This window comes from Cebus imitator, unplaced genomic scaffold (assembly GCF_001604975.1).
Source record: "Cebus imitator isolate Cc_AM_T3 unplaced genomic scaffold, Cebus_imitator-1.0 Scaffold108, whole genome shotgun sequence".
NCBI lineage: Eukaryota > Metazoa > Chordata > Mammalia > Primates > Cebidae > Cebus > Cebus imitator.
Genome location: NW_016107423.1, coordinates 3,346,580 through 3,368,529, shown reverse-complemented (window position 1 = coordinate 3,368,529; position 21,950 = coordinate 3,346,580). Strand labels below are relative to the sequence as shown.

The 21,950-nt window shown below is 32.6% G+C and overlaps 1 protein-coding gene across 9 annotated transcripts in view; it reads right to left on the bottom strand.

The window, feature by feature from the left end:
* NBEA (neurobeachin) overlaps positions 1-21,950 on the bottom strand; it is a 707,023-nt gene that overhangs the window by 557,197 nt on the left and 127,876 nt on the right. For all 9 annotated transcript variants that reach the window (XM_017537954.2, XM_037741813.1, XM_017537951.2 and 6 more), the window contains exons 9-10: positions 18,622-18,819; positions 17,895-18,028 (exon numbers count right to left, since the gene is read on the bottom strand). In XM_017537954.2, the coding sequence (XP_017393443.1) occupies positions 17,895-18,028; positions 18,622-18,819 (332 nt within the window). The remainder of the gene's footprint in view (positions 1-17,894; positions 18,029-18,621; positions 18,820-21,950) is intronic.

Sequence of the window (21,950 nt, the reverse complement as noted above, 5' to 3'; positions counted from 1 at the left end):
AAAAAAAAACTCACAATAAGTTATAAGACTCGACTTCCTTCACAGTTCAACATTAGAAAGGACTAAACCAAGCGTTTCTAACTCCAGGTACATTTAGCAGTCACTTTTAGACAATGCCCTCATGAAGATGTGATCTTAAAGAAGACCACTGCCTGCAGTGGCAGTGAATGCAGAATGAAATAAGAAAAATTGTGAAATGCAACACAGTAAAATACAAGGACAGATGGATACATAGTGTAGCACATGAAATCACTAAGTCTTCCCCTAGCCATGAAATCTCTTCTCAGTAATTGCTACCCTTTCTCATCCTGATATAAAGGCAAGGCAGCCTTATAAAGTGAATTGCTACCACTCTCATGGGTATTTAAGAGCATTCCTTAGAGGCTGTATTAAAAGTTAGGCTATTACTCATTTATATCTTCCTTTGTCTTGTTAGAGATTTTTAATTTTATCTTTTATAGCTTATTTTATTTCTGACAAATATATTTAAAAAACAAATTATAAAAAAGTGCTTGAAATGTGTTCATTTGTCTTCTGAAAGAAGCAAAATGTTAAAATTTCCATTTGTAAAGAAATTCATTCTAAAACTCTTATAATATAGTACTATATGTTAGTATATAGTATGTAACAAAATTTATATAGTGTGAGATCAAAACAACCTCTTTATTATAGTTCCTTTCATATATTTACTAAAAGCATTCAAAGGTAAAATAAATAACTTTCAAAGCCTAATAGTACTGCATTTTAACCCCAACTGACATACCACCCCTTACAGCACACTAAATGTCCTAGTCCCTTTATGAAAATGTCCTGGACATTTTACAAATGGCAGCCACCAGTACAGTAAATATGGGCAGATGAGTGCTTTAGAAATTTAATAATGTAACTTCCTAATCCCTCAGGAGAACGTAAGTTCTAAATTGGTAAGAAAAATTAGAAATAGGTCATAATTACACATGGATGATCTTAACTATTTATGCATACTCTAATGCCCTTCAAAGTCAAAAGATATTTCTTTATCTATCTCTTTTTTATTTGTTGTACCATTTTGAGAATGTTAAATAGATACACAGGGTTGTATAACCACCACCACAATCAAAACATAGCCCATTTCCATCACACCAAAAAATTCCCGTGTGCTATCACTTTTCAGCTTTATAGTCACACCTTCTCAATACCCATAGGCTCTAGTAATTACCTATCCCTTTTCTCTATCACTATATATTTTTATTTTTCAAGAATGTGACATAGATGGAATCATACAGTCTATAATCTTCTGAGTCTCCCTTCGTAATATCCCTTTTCAGCATATTGCCTCTGAGAGGCATCCAAATAAGAATATATATCGAGCCCATTCTTTTTAGTTGATGAGTAGTATTCCACTGTATGAATGGTTGTACCACAGTTTATATACCCATTCATCTGTGAAGGCATTTAGGTTGTAGAATAGCAATTGTGAATAAGGATACTATAAACATTCACATAAAGGTTTTTGTGTGAACATGATTTTCACTCATTTCTCATAAATAAATATCCAGGAGTAGAAAGGCTAAACTACACAATAAGTGTGTGGTTAACTTTATAATTAACTGCCAAACCATATTTCAGACTGGCTGAACCTTTTGGCAGTCTCACCACTAATAGGTTCTAGTTGTTCTGCACATTCTTGCCCATATTTAGCACAATAGCTACTTTTTATTGTACTAGGTGTATAATGGTATCTCATAGTTTTAATTTACATTTCTCTGTTGGTTAATGATGTTGAACATCTTTTCATGAACTATTTAGACACTCTTATGTTCTCTTTGGTGAAGTATCTATTCAATTTTTTTGTCCACTTTTAAAAACTGAATTGTAGTCTTATTGTTAAGGATTGAAAGTCCTTTATTTATTCTTGACATAAATCCTATGTCACATAAAAGCAATTTGCTGTTATCGTCCACCAGTCTGTATCATGTGTTTCCATTGCATCTTTAGCATAGCAAAAGTTTTTAACTTAGACAAAGTCAAAATGAAATTTATCCTTTTTTTTAGTAAACTATGCTTTTGTTGTCAAAACTAAGAAAGCTTTGCCTACCCTAAGTCACATAAATTTCCTCCTATGTTTCCTATAGAAGTTTTATTGTTTCATGTTTTATATTTAAACTTAGTTTTTTGAGTTAAGATTCATATAAATTGTGAGGTTTAGGTCAAGGCTCATTTGTTTGGCATGTGAGTATCCTTCCTACATTAGACTACTTATGCACCTTGCCAAAAATTAATTGTCCATATATGTGTGGGACTATTGGACTCTATTCTGTTCCACTGATTCATGCGTTTGCTAATGCTACACTGTCTTCATTATTACAGTTAAAAATCCGTCTTAAAGTCAGGTAAAAATAATTCTTCCAACTGTATTCTTTTCCAAAACTGGTTTAGCTATTCTAGTTACTTTGTCATTCAACAAATTTTAGAATCATCTTGTCTATATTAATGAACATATTCAGCTGGGATTTTAATTCTTATTGTGTTTAATGTATCTACCAATTTAATGACATCTTTATATGTTGAGTCCATGAATATGATATAGCCCTAAACTTGGTCTTTGACTACTATCATAAGAAATATGTAGTTTTCAGCACACACATCCTATACATGTTTTGTTAAATTTGTGTCTCAGTTTGTAGAATTTTTGAGGCTACAGTTTCTTAAATTTGGTTTCACATTATACTTGTTAATATAGAGAAGTATGAATCATTTTTGTCTAAGAACCTAGTATCTTGTGACACTAGTATGCCAAACATGGCTTACTAGTGGTAAAATGTATGTGTATGTTATTTCCTTGACAATTTTCACATAGCCAATCATGTCATCTGTGAAAACAGGTAATTCTTTTTTTTTCCTTTATAATCTCTACGACTTTTATTTCTTTTCTTACCTTATTACAGCAGCTACAACTTCTAATTTGGATTAGTTCCATGTATGCACAGGTCAGGGCTGCATTTCATTTAAAAATTTTATAGGGTTACTTTCTCATGTTCTTCCCTTTCCATGATATCCCTGATATTTTCAGTTCTGGGGCTCTTTTCAGTTCCCCTATCAAAATACTAGGGCTTTAGTTTCTCTACTCTGCAATGTACTTCTACAAGTCTGTTCATGTCCAGGGCCACTGACAAAAAGACAGGGAGATTAAAAAGAAAATGGTGTTTGTCCCACCCTCTTAGGACTCTAGCTCCACTGATCAAAGAAAAGTCTCTCTCAGAATGTTGGCTTCTATAGGCACCCACTGGTGATAAGAATACATGAGGGCTGGGACATGACAGAACAAGGTGAAGAAAAGAAAAATTAACAAGGCACTATGTACCAGAACTAGAGGATTTCTCCCAGAGTTGTAGCTCACTGCACCCTGGTGCACAATTCCAGGTTTTCAACGTATTTAGTTCATGTTGGGGGATAATGAAGAGGCAAAAAGTATAGTGAACTCACTTCCAGTTCAAAGGCACTGTGAATTCTGCTCTTCTTCCCCACTCTATCTGCTATTATTCACTTTTCAGAGCTCTGAAATAGCAGCTGCATGAATTCTGTCCATGTAAGGTATTATTCTTGCATTGAGTGGGAGAAACAGGGTAGACTGTGCTCACTCTACCTTAACCAGAATTGGAACTAAATTTTTTGTATTCTTACTGACTTAAATGAAGCTCCAAACTAAGATGACTCAAAAAATGCTTCTGAGTCCCTACATTTTGATCTCAACATACTAATTAGATAAACTTATTCAATATGCCCAGATGTTGGCAAAGAGCATCACTTCAGTTAAAATCAAGTTTAATACTTACTACTGTGTCACCACATCCCTAGTAGTCATCACATCCTTTCACACAAAAAACCTGTAATTCTGACCAATAATCATTGCAACTCACTAATTTTACCAGCTAAGAAATCAAATATGCTGCTGACAATGTTGGTTATTAACAATTCCCATGTCATATTCCTTCTTGTGTATACAGAAGACATTTCCTAACCCCATTATAGTTAATTATGTGACTAAATCAACTAAATGGTAACAGAAATCTCTTGTGGGTTTCAACAGTGAAAAGCTTATACATAGTTCTCTAGTCCCTCTTGTTGCCTCCTCCAGTGAATACTAGCTACTCTGAAATGTGATGGTGAAACCCAAAACCTTAGATTGCTGAAGAAACTATATTTGATCATATGAACACTATATAGGCCTTTACTGTATAAACCCACTAAGATTTCCTGGTGAATTTGATATCATATAACTTACACTGATTAATACAACCAGACTTATTCAAAAAAAAAAAAAAAAAAAACTTGTATACTACTATGTATTTCAGAGTCCCTTCTAGCCTAAAATCTAATTCTTATTTATCTTTCATATCAAGTACTCCAGTAAACTTGACCCAGAATACACTGGAAAAGCCAAATTCTAAGTTCTAGTAAAAATACCACCTTGCATTTTCCTAAGTAGAAGCTCTCTGGGATGCCCTGAGACCATATAGTTTGACAAATCCACATGTCTACGGCTAACCATGGAAACTGGATTATATCACAATAGCTCAACAACCATAAAAACTGGCAAGGCTGTCATCACAGAACCAGAAAATTGAAAGGACTTATCACCTTCCTAAACAACAATTGTCCAAAGTCCCTATGTTGAGTTTTCCTAATTATATTAAACCTGTTACCTTTCTTTTAAAGTATAGAATTATTTAGGGTACATTAGGGAGAGTCACAAGAACAACCAATATCCAGTTGCTTACTACAGTTTTCTCTTTAACCACATAGAAGCTTACTTGACTCTTAGATTGCATTTGGTAGCTATGGCTGCAATAATAATGGAGGCTTTTTCAACCTCCATATTAGATTCCTGTCTGACACTAACTATGATAGGTGATACCTCAGTACCTATCCCAAATACCAAAATACTGTACCTTTCCAATGCCTAGAAAATACAAAGTCTTCTTCCTCTCTGTGTTACATTACCATTGGTGTCCCATACCCACCCCTTTACTCCAATCTCCAGCTATACAGAACTTGACCACTTGATGAAAACCAACATTGTTTAACAAACCTCCTACTTCAAAATCTTCACCTCATCTCTAATGTAAATAAGTTACAGTACACAATATTCTCTGGTTATACCATTTCATCCTACATCAGGAAACAAAAAGTTTTATTTTGCCTTCTGAATACTCTGTCCAGGTATCTGAAATTGTATAAAAGTTGATGTTCTCTCTAACGCATATATACATGCTTTTCACAAATGTCTACTTTTGGGCTGTAATGCTGATAGATGCTATGACTCCTTTTAAGGTTCTGAAGCTGTTCAAGATTTTACAGAATCATATAATAAGAATTCCTTACCTACTATTGAAAAAAACCTCCCTAGCACATTATTTTGATGCTATTTTATGACTTATATCATTTACAACTTCCTTCTGCTGTAACTATTATAAAATTTATTGCTGACCAAAAGCAGTATGATGATGTTAATAGTGGCTCATGCTTCAGCCAAAGCTGTAGTCCCTTCCACCTCCAAATTCATACTTTTAATTTTGTACTGACTGGACTTCTCCAGAAGTTTACTCTAAAATTTCCTTACATAAGATTAGGTACCAACTTTGGAGGAAATACTTTTAAAATAAATAGTTAATTTTTAAATATAGACATACACATGAAATCTTTTCCTAGATCAGTATCTTGAACTGTTTTCCCTACATTTTTTTCTAGTAGTTTTACTGTTTCAGTACAACTATTTCATGATTAAGACCTCAAAAATAAGACAATTATAACAAAAATAGACAAATGAGACTATATAAAACTAAAAAGCTTCTACATAGCAAAATAAACAACCAAAAGAGCGAAGAGACAATTTGTTGAGCTGGAGAAAATATCTACTAACTATTCATCCTACAAGGGACTAATATCCAGAATATACAGGGAACTCGAACAACTCAACACTTAAAAAAAAATTTTAAAGTGGGTTAAGGACATGAATATAAATCTCTCAAAAGAAGATACAGAAATTGTCAACAGGTATAAGAAAAAATATTCAACGTGACTGAGCCTAAGAGGAATGGAAATCCACACTACAATGAACCATCAATTTACCCCAGTTAGAATGGCTATTATAAATAGAACAAAAAATATCAGATGCTGGTGAGGATCTGAAGAAAAGGGAACTTTTACACACTGCTGGGGGGAATGCAAATTAATACATCCACTAAGGAAAAGAGTTTGGAGATGCTTCAAAGAGTTAAAATAGAACTACCATTCAACCCAGCAATCCTGCTACAGTACTGGGTATTTATCCAAAGGAAAGGAAATCTGTATATCAAAGTGATACACATACTCACATTTTTATCACAGCACTATTCACAAAAGCAAAGCTATGAAATAAACCTAGGTATCCATCAACAGGCAAATGGCTAAGGAAAATTTGGCATATATGCACAATAGAGTACTTATTCAGCCATGAAAAGGAATGAAACCATGTCATCTTCATAAATGTAGATGGAGGTGGAGGTCAGGATGCTAAGTGAAATAAGCCAGGAACAGAAAGTGCCACACGTTCTCACTCTTATGTGGGAGCTAAAAAAATTGATCCCATGGAGGTAGAGAGTAGAAAGATAGATACAGAGTCTGGGAAGGGTAAGTGGGTGGGAGGAGGAATAAACACAGGTTGGTTAGTGGGTACAAACTGATAGTTGGTATAAGTTCTCATGTTTAATAGCAGTGTAGAGTGACTATAGCTAGCAACAGTGTAGAGTATGCTTCAAAGTAGCTGGAAGAGAGGACTTAAAATGTTACCAAAATGGAAATGATAAATAATCAAGGTGATGGTGATGACCAAATACCCTCAGTTGGTTACTACACATTCTATGAATGTAACAAATATTCACATATACCTATAAATTTGGTAAAGTATTTTTATCAACAAAATAATTTTTCAAGAAAAGGAAAAAAAATACTCTTAAAAACAAGTATCACTTTACTCCACAAATTGCTGTTAGATATAAAAAATCTCCTGTTCTTTGCATATGAGTTGGCATAAAAAGTAAAAAAAAAAAAAAGAGAGAGAGAGAAGAAAAAAGCTATGGAAACAAAATTGTTAATATCCTCCAAATTGTTTTCTCAAATCACTCACGCATATTGTCATTCCTGCCATACTTGCCAAATGCAAAATGGAGATAAGCATGTTAAAACAAACAAACAAACAACAACAACAAAAAATCTTGCCCATCTTGAAAGCCATTAATAAATATTTAGATTGAATTTGAAAGCCATTAATAAATATTTAGATTGAATTTGTTTCTATGAAAATAAGTTCAAAAAATAATATATGTATTTTATCAGGATGGTTATGTCAATTCATTCACAAAAGCTGTCATATCATATTTAACACCTAGATTCAGAATACCCCTGCTCATTAATAAAGACATTGCAAAGGAAGTGTCTAAAAGAGATCAACAACATTTTCACCATAAATACCACAGAAAATGCCAAGATAGAATTCAAAAATAATAAATAGCTAGGATTTGTACAAAAATTAGGCTCTAATAGGCAGATGCTCATAATCCTGATGAGATATACAACCAGTAGAAAAACAGGACTCCTGCTATTCCCCCGTGAATTACTGAGGGCAAGGCACACAAAACTTCCCTCTAGGCCTTCCAGCAGCAATTCACACTACAAAACATTTATGTATACATATTTCATTCGATGTTTTCAATCATAAAGTAATTCTGTGAAGGCAAACCTTTTAAGAGGTATAAAAAGTATAAAAAGCCCTACTGATGAACTTGGATGATCAATGCCAGCATCTTTGGTCTGACATTGGATCTTCATGAAAGTTCCATCAAGACTTGCTGGAAGGGGTCACACCTGGTCCTATTTACTACTGCAAAAGATACCAAAGGTACCAAGTCCTGTATCCCATTTCCAACTATAAAAATATTTGGCAGCAAATAAATTTATGTGCCTAATACCTGACTTCCACATTGATTTCACAGGAACCAATCAGTGCTAAACTTTTTACCCTTTGCTTCCTATTAGTACTCATCTACTAGAACTCCTTATGTTTCTAAACCTATTTAAGTCCAGTCTTCAACTATATTAGTGATGTGCTAACTAGTGTACTTGGCTGAGTTACAAGTGGTACATACTAAACACCGAAGCTGCTGGGAGGCAGCTTTACTCCCAAAAGGACAATATATGCCCTCCTCTCCCTGGCAAAAATATTTTCTTCTTCCAACTGAGCCTTATTGTGACATGCCCTCCAATTTCAGCTTGGACTTTCTCATAAACAATATCTGGAAATAACATAATTAAAGGTAGAGTTTTTGCTCATACTTCTTTGTCAGAGAAGATATCAATCTCCTTTTTCCATTAGATAAGACCCCATTCAAGTACCTGACAACTATCCTCAATAAAGTCATGTCAAAATGATCCTGCAAAAGACTTCCATGTTTCTAAATATTGGATCTATTAATAGGCACCCATAGGCCACCAAGGGAGAGATCCTCAATGATATCACCTGAATTAATATGTACGACAGTTGTACTAGGAGAGACAAAAGTTACCTGTATGTTCTAGATATGGAACTAAACACTTTTTTTAACTTTATATATTACATGACCCCTACACTCTCTTGAGAAATTAAGTTGAGGGTACCACCTCAGAATCAGGCAACTATTGAAAAGGGAGGCTTGTGTTGTTCTAAAAAGTGCACAGTGCAGAAAGAAATAAGCATCTGTACCCATACTTTAGAAATGGGTACTATTGCTATTATAATAATATACTACTACTACTACTTCTATAGTGTGGATATCCACAGTACAGGAAATGTATCATTCAAGCCATGCTGTATGTCTTGACTCTTCCTGTAGAGAAAGTATAAAACCACGACGAATTAAGCGAAAATAAAGTTGTAAAAGGCCCCTATCCCATGAAAGACATAAAATTGTAAGGATCATTTTGGAATAGGTTAATAGTGAGTGACCTAACCTACTTTCTAGAGTAAATACAACAAACATGGCAGACTATTTTCTATGTAGCTTAACAAATAAATTTATTCTAACCATCAAATGAGGAATATGTGCTTTCTTAGGTAAAAATATACCATCTATGGATTCTACATGAGACAAAATATCCACACTTTTATTAGTATACTATACACATTTTTATTTAATATACTAAGAAAAAAACTGCCAACCTACAGCAGACCAAAAACTGAGATTTATATTCTTAACCATTTAGTTTTAAATAAAACACTTTCTCTTTAAAGCTTACATATTGGGATTTTGGTTTATTGAATGAATATTCAGGTTTCTGGCTTTTAACAGCGAATGATAACTCTACGTTGTATAATCTGCTACTTTATACTAACTGTTGTTTTATGGTTCTCTTCCCATCCCCTTGTGTATTACATTTTTAATTTTTACTTTCTTCAGTAAATCCAAAAGAAGGCACATACACTGTTTTTAATTCAACAAGAGGAATTTTCTAAAGGAATTAGAAAAACATTCCTTGTTGTTTCCCACACCTGATTTTATATCAGAACCTTCAACAATGTCTGGCAAAAATAAAAAACTTGGCCATCATCTCTAAATTCTAATACTATTGTCTCAATGTCACCCTTACGGTATTCTGCTGTTTCATAAAGGATAATTTTTTACCTACATTTTTACCAAAATTTTCTTCTGAGTTCCTCCTAGTAGGTAATTATTATAAGTCTGCTTGCCTCAAGTCTTCAGGATATGGGTTTCCTTCCTGTGCACTGTAATACTTTTTCATAAGTCCCATGGGAGATTGCATTATTATACCCAATTATTGACTTTCATCTCAATAAGAAGGTTGTAAATCCTTGCCCACGGCCAAAAGATTTGCATTCCATCCCACTTCCAGGATACATATTTTACAATCCATTCCCCTCACTGGAGTTGGGCTTGGATGGTGATTCTTTGGCTAGCAGATTGGTTATGACATTCATCTTATTTGACCAGAAGCTACAAGAGCAATTGCATTGTTTAACTTAGACTCTTGCTCTTCTTTGTCACAAGAAAAACATATGCCATCTTACAGCTAATCTTTCGACCTAGGAGCCAGAATGAGAAGACACAGGGAACAGAGCACAACTAGTCATGAGCAAAAAATTAACTTTTGTTGTTTTATGAGCTACCAGATTTTGAGGTTATTATTTACTATAGCTATAACTAGCAAACGCTGGATGATATAAGTTCTATGCTGGTAGGTTTCCTGTGCTGATTATTAAACAAGATCTGTACAAACAGGGTACTGGCCGACAAATAATTGGGTCATTTGGTATACAGATTGCTATGGCTCTGCTTATTGCCCACTTGCATGACGGTAGACACTCCATATCTATTCTGAAGCCAAAATCCAGATGTCAGTGCACAGAAAACTTCTTTATTCAGCAGGCAGTGAGACTCCAAGATACCTTAAATATTCTGTTAAATCCTCTCCCTAATTTACTGACATTATAAATCCAAGGCCTGCAGAAAAATTCACAACCATACACTGTTGCTGAGGCTGTCCCTATTTGTAGCACCTTGTATTCATCAATACATGTTCCAGAATGTCCCTGCTAGCATTTTCCATTCTTTGTCCTTATTGCTATATAAACGAATTTGGGTTTAGAAAGCCTATCAAGAAATGTGACTACAGAAAAGAAGCATGACCAAATCAGATGCTGACTTTGTTCTGAGGCAACAGGAAACCAACGAATGACCACAGGTGTGAAATAATTAATTTGTATTTTAGAAAGATAACCCTTCCAGCCACTGAAAATTACTGGAAAGGGGCAACAACAATTACTGGATATATACTAGCTGAAGTAATTAATTAATAATTAATAATTAAACTAAGGCAGTAGCAATACGGATGGAGGGGAAAGGGTAGTTTTGTGAGGTATTTAAGAAGTTATATCAATAGTTTATCATGATGGATTGTATATGGAAAATATAGGAACAGCTAATATTTTAATTATTCAAAGGGAGGAAAGTGATGAGTTCTCTTGGGGTTCTAATTTAAGAGACTTCCTGGAGACAATGTTCCTCAGTAACATTAGAAAGCCAAAGCAATAGAAATTGGGTAGAGAAGTTTATGAATTTTTATTTGAGTCATGTTAAGTTTGAGATATTTTCCACATGGAAATATTCCATTAATGGTTTGGGTGTATGAGCCTAAATTGAAGGCAAGCTAGAGAAAAAGCACTGGAAGTTGCCAGCCTAGGTAGTGAGACAGTGGACCTAAAAATTTGAGTATCACTAGAAATAAAAGCCAGTAAAATTACAATACTAAATTAACTAGAATCTCCTTAGTATGATTTATTAAATCTTAAAAATTTCATTCATTACATATTATGGTCATCAATCTCACCCCTGGGAGTAAAAGGGATTAAACGCTCGTGACAATCAGTATCACAGCTACCTTCTGTTAAAAGTATTCTGGGTTTCTGAGGATAAATTATGAATGTTCAGGCATGTGGCAATATGCTTTGTAAAGGAAAATAATATTTATTTCAGTTTCGGAGTGATATCATCATACCTTTACGACCGTCATAAAATCAAAATAAGTGAAGTAAGGTAACGTAAGGCAGTTAAAAGAAATAAAATTTATGGCATGAGTAAAATAACAATACTCCTGTCAAATGTTAAGATTGCAAAAGTAAAGAGAACAGAATGTGGACATGAAAACTAGAACAAAATTAAGGCAACAAATTTAGCGAAGCTGTGTTCATGATTGCCGGAATTTCTGCAAGAAACAATTTGTAGTTAACCTTATTGCCAAAAAGATGCCTTTTTTCCACAGTGGGAAAGAGGAAGTGAAGGGTCAGATAAAGCAGAAACGTTGTATAAAACAAAGGAAATTTTACAGAGAAATATTAAATGTTGAAAACTGAACAACACAAAGTATTATAGCATCAAAAAGTGGCAGTTGCTAAGTTTAAAAAGAAGAAAAAGCTATATGAAAATTAAATGTAATATTTCCCAGTGTTTCAGACAGAATAACGTATTTTACTTTTTAGTACTTACAAATTAATTTGCATTTACTTTACTTAAATCTCACTTACCAAATTATTTCATTTTTCTCCTCTAATAGTATTAGTATAAGTACATCAAATATATTTTTTATGTCTATATTTTACTTCAAAATGTTTTCAGTACCAATTTCATAATTTTTATTTTTTTTTTGAGATGGAGTCTTGCTCTGTTGCCAGGCTGGAGTGCAGTGGTATAATCTCGGCTCACTGCAACCTCCGTCTCCCAGATTCAAGTGATTCTCCTGCCTCAGCCTTCCAAGCAGCTGGGACTACGAGGTGTGTGCCACCATGCCCAGCTAATTTTTGTTTTTAGTAGAGACACGGTTTCACCATGTTGGCCAGGACGGTCTTGATCTCTTGACCTCATGATCCTCTGTCTCAGCCTCCCAAAGTGCTGGGATTATAGGCAGGAGCCACTGTGCCAGCCCAATTTATTAATTTTTTTAATGGCAAACAAAGAAATATGAATCTTAAGACATGTTAGTGGTATATTCTTTCTGAAAAGTCTGAAGTAAATATAACTATGTAAACTATAGCCTGATACAAATATTTTAAATGTTTTTAGCAACTAAATTAATAATTATATTCTATATATAAGAACCACCACCTCCGTAAGAGAAACAATATTATAAACAGGTACTAATTTTAATTATTTTGCCTATTAAAAGAATCAAATATTATTTTTTAAGTCAGATTAAGTTGGATTGAGTACGTAATAAAATTTTAACACTATATATATATATATATATATATATATATATATATATAAAATAGACATTTTTCTGAACTAAAAATCAGGAAATATGGTCAGAAAAAGGATTTTCGTGTCACTTCTAAGTGTATAAGGAAATCTGGTTAAGGCAGGTAGACACTGAAATATTTAAATTTTCCAGGTAATTCTGTTGCTTTACATATTACAATAGTACTAATAAGAACATTAGGATGACATATTTAATTATTAAGGGGTTGCTTAATTATTAAAGTGGCTGTAAAATTCACATTAATTACTAGAATAACTGATTAATTAGCAAGATAATATTGAGAAAAAAATTGTGATTTAAGTTCACTAAACAAACAGAGTCATAAATATTCACACTACAAGAGGACTGTTAATATAAGATTGTTGACATAAATGCTTTATGGGATTCTCTAAGCATTTTCATATCTTACATGTAAGATATGAAATTCTAGCAAACAAACTGTATTAATTGTAATTTAAAAAAACACTTTTCCTAGAAAAATATTCATATACTTAAGAGAATTTAAATTATTACTTGAGATTTTTACATTATAAAAATTATCATATTTATAATAACATTAAAAATAAGTTTTAATTTAAAAATTGCATCTAACTAATAGACTACTACTCATGGAAGAAATTAAAAAGAAAACCCAATAAATGACAACTATGTACCAGGCACTATGATAGATAGTTTACATGTCTTATTTTAATTCATATTACAATCAGATAAAGTTGGCACTTATTAAAATCACTATACAGCATGCAAGAGTGATTCTCAGAGTGGTCCACAGCGGGTAAGGGCTCTAGAGTCAGGCTTTCAGGATTAGGGCCCTGGTTCTGCCACTTATGTCTCTGTGATCTTGAACAAGTTATTCAATTTTTCTCTTCTTCATCAGCAGATAATTAGATGAGAAAACATGACTGACAAAATTCAAGTACACAGAAATTAAAAAAACAAAACAGTGGCTATCAGGGAAAAGGGCAGCAGGACTTGGAAGTGGGGAGATGTAGGTCAGAGGAAATAAAGTACCAGGGAACCTACTACATATAATGTACAACATGAGGACTATAGGTCACAAAATTATATTTTATGTGATTTATAATAAGTATATTATAGCTGCTTCCTTCCCCCCAAACATAGATAAATATGTGAGATGACAGACATGTTAATTTGTTTCACTATAGTAACCTTTTTACTATCTGTATGTATCCCATAACATCATGTTGTATTCCTTAAACATACAGAGTAAAACTTATTTTTCAAAAATAAGTGACTAGCACATAGTAAATATTCAATAAATGTCATATACCACTACTACACACCCATGAACATCCCATCACCTAACATCAGATAGTGTAAAACAGGACAGGGATTTGAGCCCAAATTTGTGTTCCACCAAAAGAACACTTATGCAGTGTATCACACTGGTCTCTAATGAAACTATTCTCTTTGTGTATTTTTAATTGTTTAATATACACAACTCAATTTATACCTTGTTCCAGAAGACATAAATTCTTTTCAAAGCAAAGTTGTCTTAGGTCACACAATGAGGAAGGTTTTATTTTGTACCGCCTATATAATTACCCATGTTCTTAAAAAACTAACAATGTAAAAATAGTATGTACTCAATACAAAGATATATGTACTCAATAAGAATGATATGTACTCAATGTATATAATCATCCAATTCAAAGGAAAATAAATTTCTATTCAATTTCTTGAGTCAATTCAGACACAAAATTCAAAAGCTATGATACTTCAGGGATTGAGTTATGCTCAAAAAATTAATCACATACACAAAGTCAAACTAGTAATAAATACTAAATTCAAGATTTGAACCCAAGTTTGTCTGACTTGAAAGTCCACATAAATAATAACTATAATAAGTGGCCTTCATAATTTAAAAAGCCACAAAAGTTATCCAGCAAAAAGTAAAGCCATCCTTGAAAACTCCAGAAAATAAGATTATTCCTTCAATAATTTTGGGGGTTTTTGTGATTCAGTGTCTTACTCTGTTACCCAGGCTGGGGAGCAACAGCATGATCACAGCTGACGGCAAACTCTGCCTCTTGGGTTAAAGTGAACCTCCCACTTCGGCCTCCCCAGTAGATAGGGCTACAGGCACATGCCACCATGCCTGGCTAATTTTTTCTATTTTTTTGTAGCAATGGGGTTTTGTCATGTTGTCCAGGCTGGTCTCGAAATTCTGGACTCTAGCAATTAACTGGTTTCAGCCTCCCAAAGTGCTGGGATTACAGGCATGAGCCACCACCCCTAGCCAGTAATTTTTTTTTTTAATTCTAAATCCCCGATATAAAGTAAAAACTCATCAAAGTTAATAAAAACAGTGTAGTAGTGCCAACAGAGGTAAGGCTTACAGAAACACTGAAAAGTTTCATTAAAAGGTACTACTTAGTAGAGAAAAGTATGTGGAAGATAAAATGCTTCAGCTTGAAACACAGAGGGCAGAGAAGTACCTTATATAGAGCTTAGCTCCATTTCTCAAAAAATGTAATTAAAAATTAGACAGTACTGTAACTTTCAATCATCCATTTATTATGCAAACAGGTTTCCAAAAAAAGTGCATTAAATTTTCTTTGGAAGATTTAAATACTTCAAATTGATTATCCTTCATCTAGAACGATTTATTATTGACTAACAAAAAGATAATAAATCCTATTTCAAGGTCCTATTCATCTATATGAACTGATGATATAGCCATAAAACATAAAATTCTACAACCCCTGAATAGCCATGAATCTGTATTTTTCAAACAGAGGGAGAAATCTCACTTAACAGCTTGCAAAATGAAAGAGTATTTCACTGATGCACATACTTTTCTATAACGGTCCCCTATAAAACATTAAATAACAAAAGACTGTATCAAAAATTCACACAATTTTCTGTACCAAAGAGCAATCTCAGATATTAAGGATATTGAAATTATGAAAAAGTAATAGATAAGAATTCAAAATAGCACATATCTAAATCACAGGGTAGACTGGAATTGAGTATGTGTTATATTTAAAGAGAAGAGTAGCATTTTTCTTATTGTACATTTTCTACTTATTGGCTCAACTATAAACAGGACCAGACATAGTGGCTCATGCCTGTAATCTCAGCAATTTGGGAGGCCGAGGCAGGTGAATTATTTGAGGTCAGGAGTTTGAGACCAACCTGGCCAACGTGGTGAAACCCTGTCTCTACTAAAAATACAAAAATTAGCTGAGCATGGTGGCGGATGTCTGAAATCCCAGCTACTTGGGAGACTAACGCAGGAGAATCCAGGAAGCAGAGGTTGCAGTGAGCCAAGAGATCACATCACTGCACTCCAGTCTGGGCAACAGAGTAAGACTCCAACTCAAATACAAAGTAAATAAATAAACTGAAGACATCATACACATCACTGAAAAAGTTAGAATTAGTTAACACAGGGAAAAGGTAGAATGAATGATATAAAAGAACTAAAATCAAAATGAAAATAGGTATGCTTACTCCTCGCACTGTCTTTTATCTCCATGATGAACTAAATACAATTTATATACCAAAATGTAATATAAATATTAAATGAGCTTTGAAGAAAGACAGTAAAAAGTAACCATGTGTCTTGAATGAATAAACAAGATAACCTGTTACATATGGTTCTAGCAATAACATTTGATAATATATGTATTTTATATTATTTCACAAGAAATATTTAAATTATACATGAATTTTTCTACTGGCTACTTCATCTACAACTTCTTTTCATAGTACTGACTAGATTTTAAATTACTGATCATAATGTGTCCTAGTTCACTGAGTTGATAAATAGCAAAACATTTTGAATTGAAATACAGGACTGAAATTTAAAGTTCAATTTTTCCACTAAGCTGATTTGCCTTCCATTTAGATTATTTAAGATCTCACAAGCGAAACAGTATCACGGCAGGACATAACCTCAGGATTCCTTTTCACTTCAAAGCTTTTTACTTTCAAAACTCCAATCTTTACACTACATTGATATAAAAGAAAGCAAGACCCATAAATGGGAGGTGAATGTTATAAATGTACAAATTTCAAATCTATATTTAGATTTACACTTTATAAAAAGATGTTCCAAAAACAGAAAGAATACTATTAGAAACATTAAATGGAATTTTATTAATAGCTAATTTAGATAATAATTATGAGAAAAATCATGTATTACATTTCATTATACCTTAAATTTTTCTCATACTTTCATTCACTAGATTTGTCATCAATTCAAAATTGAATAACCCATGAAAGAGCTCATGTATATGTATATATACTAACAAAGCACTACTATTACTTTTGTAATAAAAATTAATGCTTATCTATATAACTTGTCCATTAAAATCCCCAAGCATGGCAGTGTATGTAGTCAAAATAGTTACTACAATTCATTTTCAAATTCTTATATACATAACTCTAAGATATAACATTAAATTAGAGTCTGGCATGTAACTTTTTTTTTTAATGAAAGAGAAACTATAAAAAATGCACATGACATCACACTCATTAGAAGAGATTTACTATTTACATAAACATGGATTTGCCAATGGTTAGATTTGGGTCCTCAGACATAAAGTATATATAAGTAAGGGCTGATGTAAGTTAATATTATGCTAGCCTTATGCCATGACAAAAACACTATAAAATAATGCCACTTTAAGATATAAATTATGTAGTTGCTAATAAATATTATTCTTGTGAATAATTTTACCCTAGTAATTTTCTTCAACCTGACAGGGTTTTATGGCCAATCCAAACCATGAATATTTGCAAAGGATAAGGTCAGGATTAATATTTTCCCCTCAACTACATGTTATACTCACTATGCTATATTTGGTAATAATTTTCTATTTATTATTAAGAAAGGTATTTCTTTATGATCTAACAACCTAGATGTCAAGGGTTGCTTCATTTATTATGTTAATATCTATCTGTATTAGTTCTAAAAACCTTTTACTAGCACTTTAAAGACAGAACCAAATAATGTAATACATTTACACAGCATTGAGTACATCAAACATAATCTAAGTGTATAGAAAATATCAGCAATTGTACACGCAAAGAAAGCTTACCAGACAGTTGTTTCCACCTGACTGTCATTGAGTTGCCGATTATCCAATTGGGCAAAAAGTGGAAAAAGCACTTGAATCCCTCCAATTGAATGAATTGCACTATGAATTGAATGTGTTACTATAGCTTTCACATCCTACGTTCAAAAACAAAAATGTTTAATTAAACTTCTATAGAATATTTTCATCACTATTTCCTTGTTCCAAATACCTTTATAAGAGAATTAAATAATATAGTTGGACATTTTTAAGCCTTCAATTATAATTTTTATACACACATAAGACAAAAATGAATATCTTTGCAAATCACTTTTAAATTTCAAACCTTAGGCTGAAACATTTTTACACTAAAAATATAAAGTTAAAAGCACACATTATTTTAAAATCAGAAATACCATTGATGAATTTACAGACAAGTAATTTTAATGTTGGAGAATATCAGTAATACATTCTTAAAGCAAAGTATGTTTTTTATCTAACAACTAACTCAGTTAATTGATTTTATTTCAAAGAACATATAAGATAATAGACATGACTGATTTCCTACTAAGGAGACAAGGCCAGCGTTAAGTATATTGCTACAGAAAAGATAGATGTTTAAAGTTTCACTTAAACTGCAAAAGCGAAATAAGAAAAAAAAATCACAGATTTATACATGAGCAATATTTGATAAATAAAGATACTGCCAAATGCTGACAAGAACATGAAAACAAAGCGACAATTCACTCACCTGGAGCATTAGAGCATGTGGAGAATGAACAAAAATTGATGCATTTTCTTTTGGTGATGATTCCAGGCAGAGCTGAGCATCAGTGGCCTTAGCATTATATGTAAAGGCAATGCTACTTGCAAGTTTCCCATCATACAAAACCTGTTTATGATGTTCTGCCAAATGAATATCACTCTCAGATTTAAACTTGAAGGTACTCTGAAAAAATAAAACTAAGGTAAACACTCTTTGGAAAAGCAATAATTAATACTCAAAAGTTTTAAAGCAGAGAAACATTTACAAACTACTTCTGTACCTTTCATGTGTCAGGGACTATTCAGTGGTATTACTCAGTTATTCTCACTTCAATTCAATGAGAGTTCAGTTTTATTATGCTAATACAGATACTCAGGTTATTCACTTTCTAATGTTAAGTTTTTTATTACTGGCAAAATAATTTCATTAGAAAAAAAAATCAAACCTGATATTATATATAAATAGGATTTACCTGAATATATCATAGCATAAGTTTAATTTTTCTTGTTAACACTTTAAAAAGTATTTATGTAAATAAACAGTGCCTGGCACATGAATTACTTATAGAGAAAAATGAATATCATCTGAGGTTGTAAAAAAATTAACATGCAAATATATTCATATCTTTACTAAAAAGTCAGTCAACCTATAAAATACCAATGCTACTCAACAATAATATCACAATATATGTACTAAACTCAGAAGTTCGTTAATACATGTTATTACTTTTTATGAAAGACAGTATCTAAACATAAGCCAGCTGCAACAAGAAAAGTATTGTTAGACTTGGCTAAAACTGCTTTGCAGGTATGAATCTAATAATGATAAATAATATTTAGCCTTTGCAATAATCACAATATCAGGATTTTTATTACTTTACTTTATAACTCTAAAAACTGAATGTTATAGAAATTAAGATGTAGAAAGGAAAGGGCCAGCATGTAATTCTAAGTCTTCTGATTTATAGTCCATATTCAATGTATCAACAGTGAAATCATCTTATAATCTGACCCTGTCACTATCTTTTTGATGCTTAGGAAATCATTTAGCTGATGTGTCTCCAATTTTCTTACTCTAATGTTATAATGAGGTCGAATCAAATGCCCCAAACTCAAGTTCTTATGGGAAGCACACAGATACATATACAAGATATGCATATAAGTGAACTGGGCCAGATGGGAACTTCCTCAAACTAGAGAATGTATGTCCTTTCTAAAAGTGGCCCCTACTCCTCAACTCAAAAACTCAAATGAACTGTTCAGTGTTGCTAGTTCTTCCATATTTTTCAAGAGAAACATAAAATCTGAATTTTTATCGAAAATCACTATATTTTAAAATTTAATTCAAACATTTTAACACTGTGCAGGGAAACATGTCAGATATTCCTTCTGGACTAGTGTGTATTGTATTGTATACACACTATGTGTATTGTATAGTGTGTGTGTGTATCTGGACTAATGTGTATTAGATACTGTAGACACTATCTAATACAAAATGATGCAAACCATTATTATAAGGCATGTACAAGAGCAGTATGCATAATTAAAAATTTGTGTATGCTGTATCTGAAGTATCTCATTGATTATTCTTTGTTTGAATGAGGAGGGTAGTGTTATCACTATAATGCTTAAGAACTCAGCATACCTGCATTTAAAAAAACAGTGACTGAATTAAATTACTGCAAGGTATGTTGTTAAACACTGAAATCAGCTTTCTGTATCTACATTTTACCACTGCTGAAACATTTGTACATCCCATTGTCTAGAACAAAACTCTTGCTTTCATTTTTTCATACTGCTTACATTGGAATTAACAAGTTTTAATATATTCTCCTAAAAGGATTAAAATCATGTTGTGGAAATGTAAGACGTTTAATAAAACCTATTCTTATTTGGAAAAACATTGGTCTTAGTTTATCTGAGTCCATGATAAAAAGACCACACTCTATTCTGTCTTGTAGGAGGAAAATAAGTTCATATAATAATTAATTGAATCTAACACCTTCAGGTTTAAAAACTGTGTAATGTAATTAAAATAACTATAAACATAGAATCCACTAAATAAAGATAATTTTCTTATCTTCCCTCATTTGTAGTATTAGGTTATTTCTATGTCTTTAAAATGAAATATAAAGGTGGATATGCAGAATGGCTAACATCTGTAATCTCAGCACTTCAAGAGGCCAGGGAGTTTTCCATCAGCCTGGGCAACACAGAGAGAGACCCCATCTCTACCAATTAAAAATTAGCCAAGCATGTGTCACACGTCTGTCATCCCAGCTACTCAGGAGGCTGAGGCAGAAGGTTCACTGAGCCCAGGATTTTGAGGCCACATTGAGCCAGGATCATGCCACGGCATTCCTGCCTTGGTGACAGAGGGAGATCCTGACTCTAAAAAAATTTAAAAAGAAAAGAGTTGTATATGAAAGTATATTATTATATAAATATGAATATTTATTACATTATTTCTTTCAGAAGGTTTTTCAGAAGAATTATTATATAAAAACTATATGAATAAGACAGGGATGAGAATGAGGAGTGATTGCAAATAGGCAGGTGGGATCCTTCTGGGGTAATAGAAATGTTCTAAAATTAAATTGTAGTGGCGTCCACACAACTCTGTAAGCTTATCAAAAATTGACTTCTACACTTAAAATTAATGAGTTGTATGGTATGTAAATTACACTTCAATAAAACTGTTATAATTATTTTAAAAGAAGAAAAGAAGGTATGAATATTTTGTGCCTAATTACACTCAAATAAGTACAGTATGATGCATGCTTTTCAAAATGGACCACTTCAGCATAACAAAGAAGGTGGTGGAAGCAAAGTTGTACTAAGCTAATGAAATAACTCCAGTGGTAACTGAATCTACAGAAACAAGAGATTCATAAATGATAAATCAGAAGATTAATATAACAAAATCTATAAACATATACTGTATGTCCTTTCTTTTCTCAGCTTCTTTAAAAGGCACAATTGTATGAAGTAATAATTATAATAATGTCATGTTGGGTTTGTAACATATACAGATATTACATGTATAACAATAATATCACAAAAAAACCAGAGAAAACAAATAGAGCTATATAGAAGTAACACTTATATAACTTACTAGAATGAAGTTAGTATAAATCTGAAGCTGATTCCCATGATTTAATATGTACATGGTAAGCCTAATGCAATCACTAAGGAAATATTTTAAATGAAAAAAAATTATTTTAAAATTGAAAATGCTACATAAGAAAATAAGCACATAATCCAAAGAAACCAGTAACAAAGAAATAAAGGAATAAATAGAACATGAGACACCGA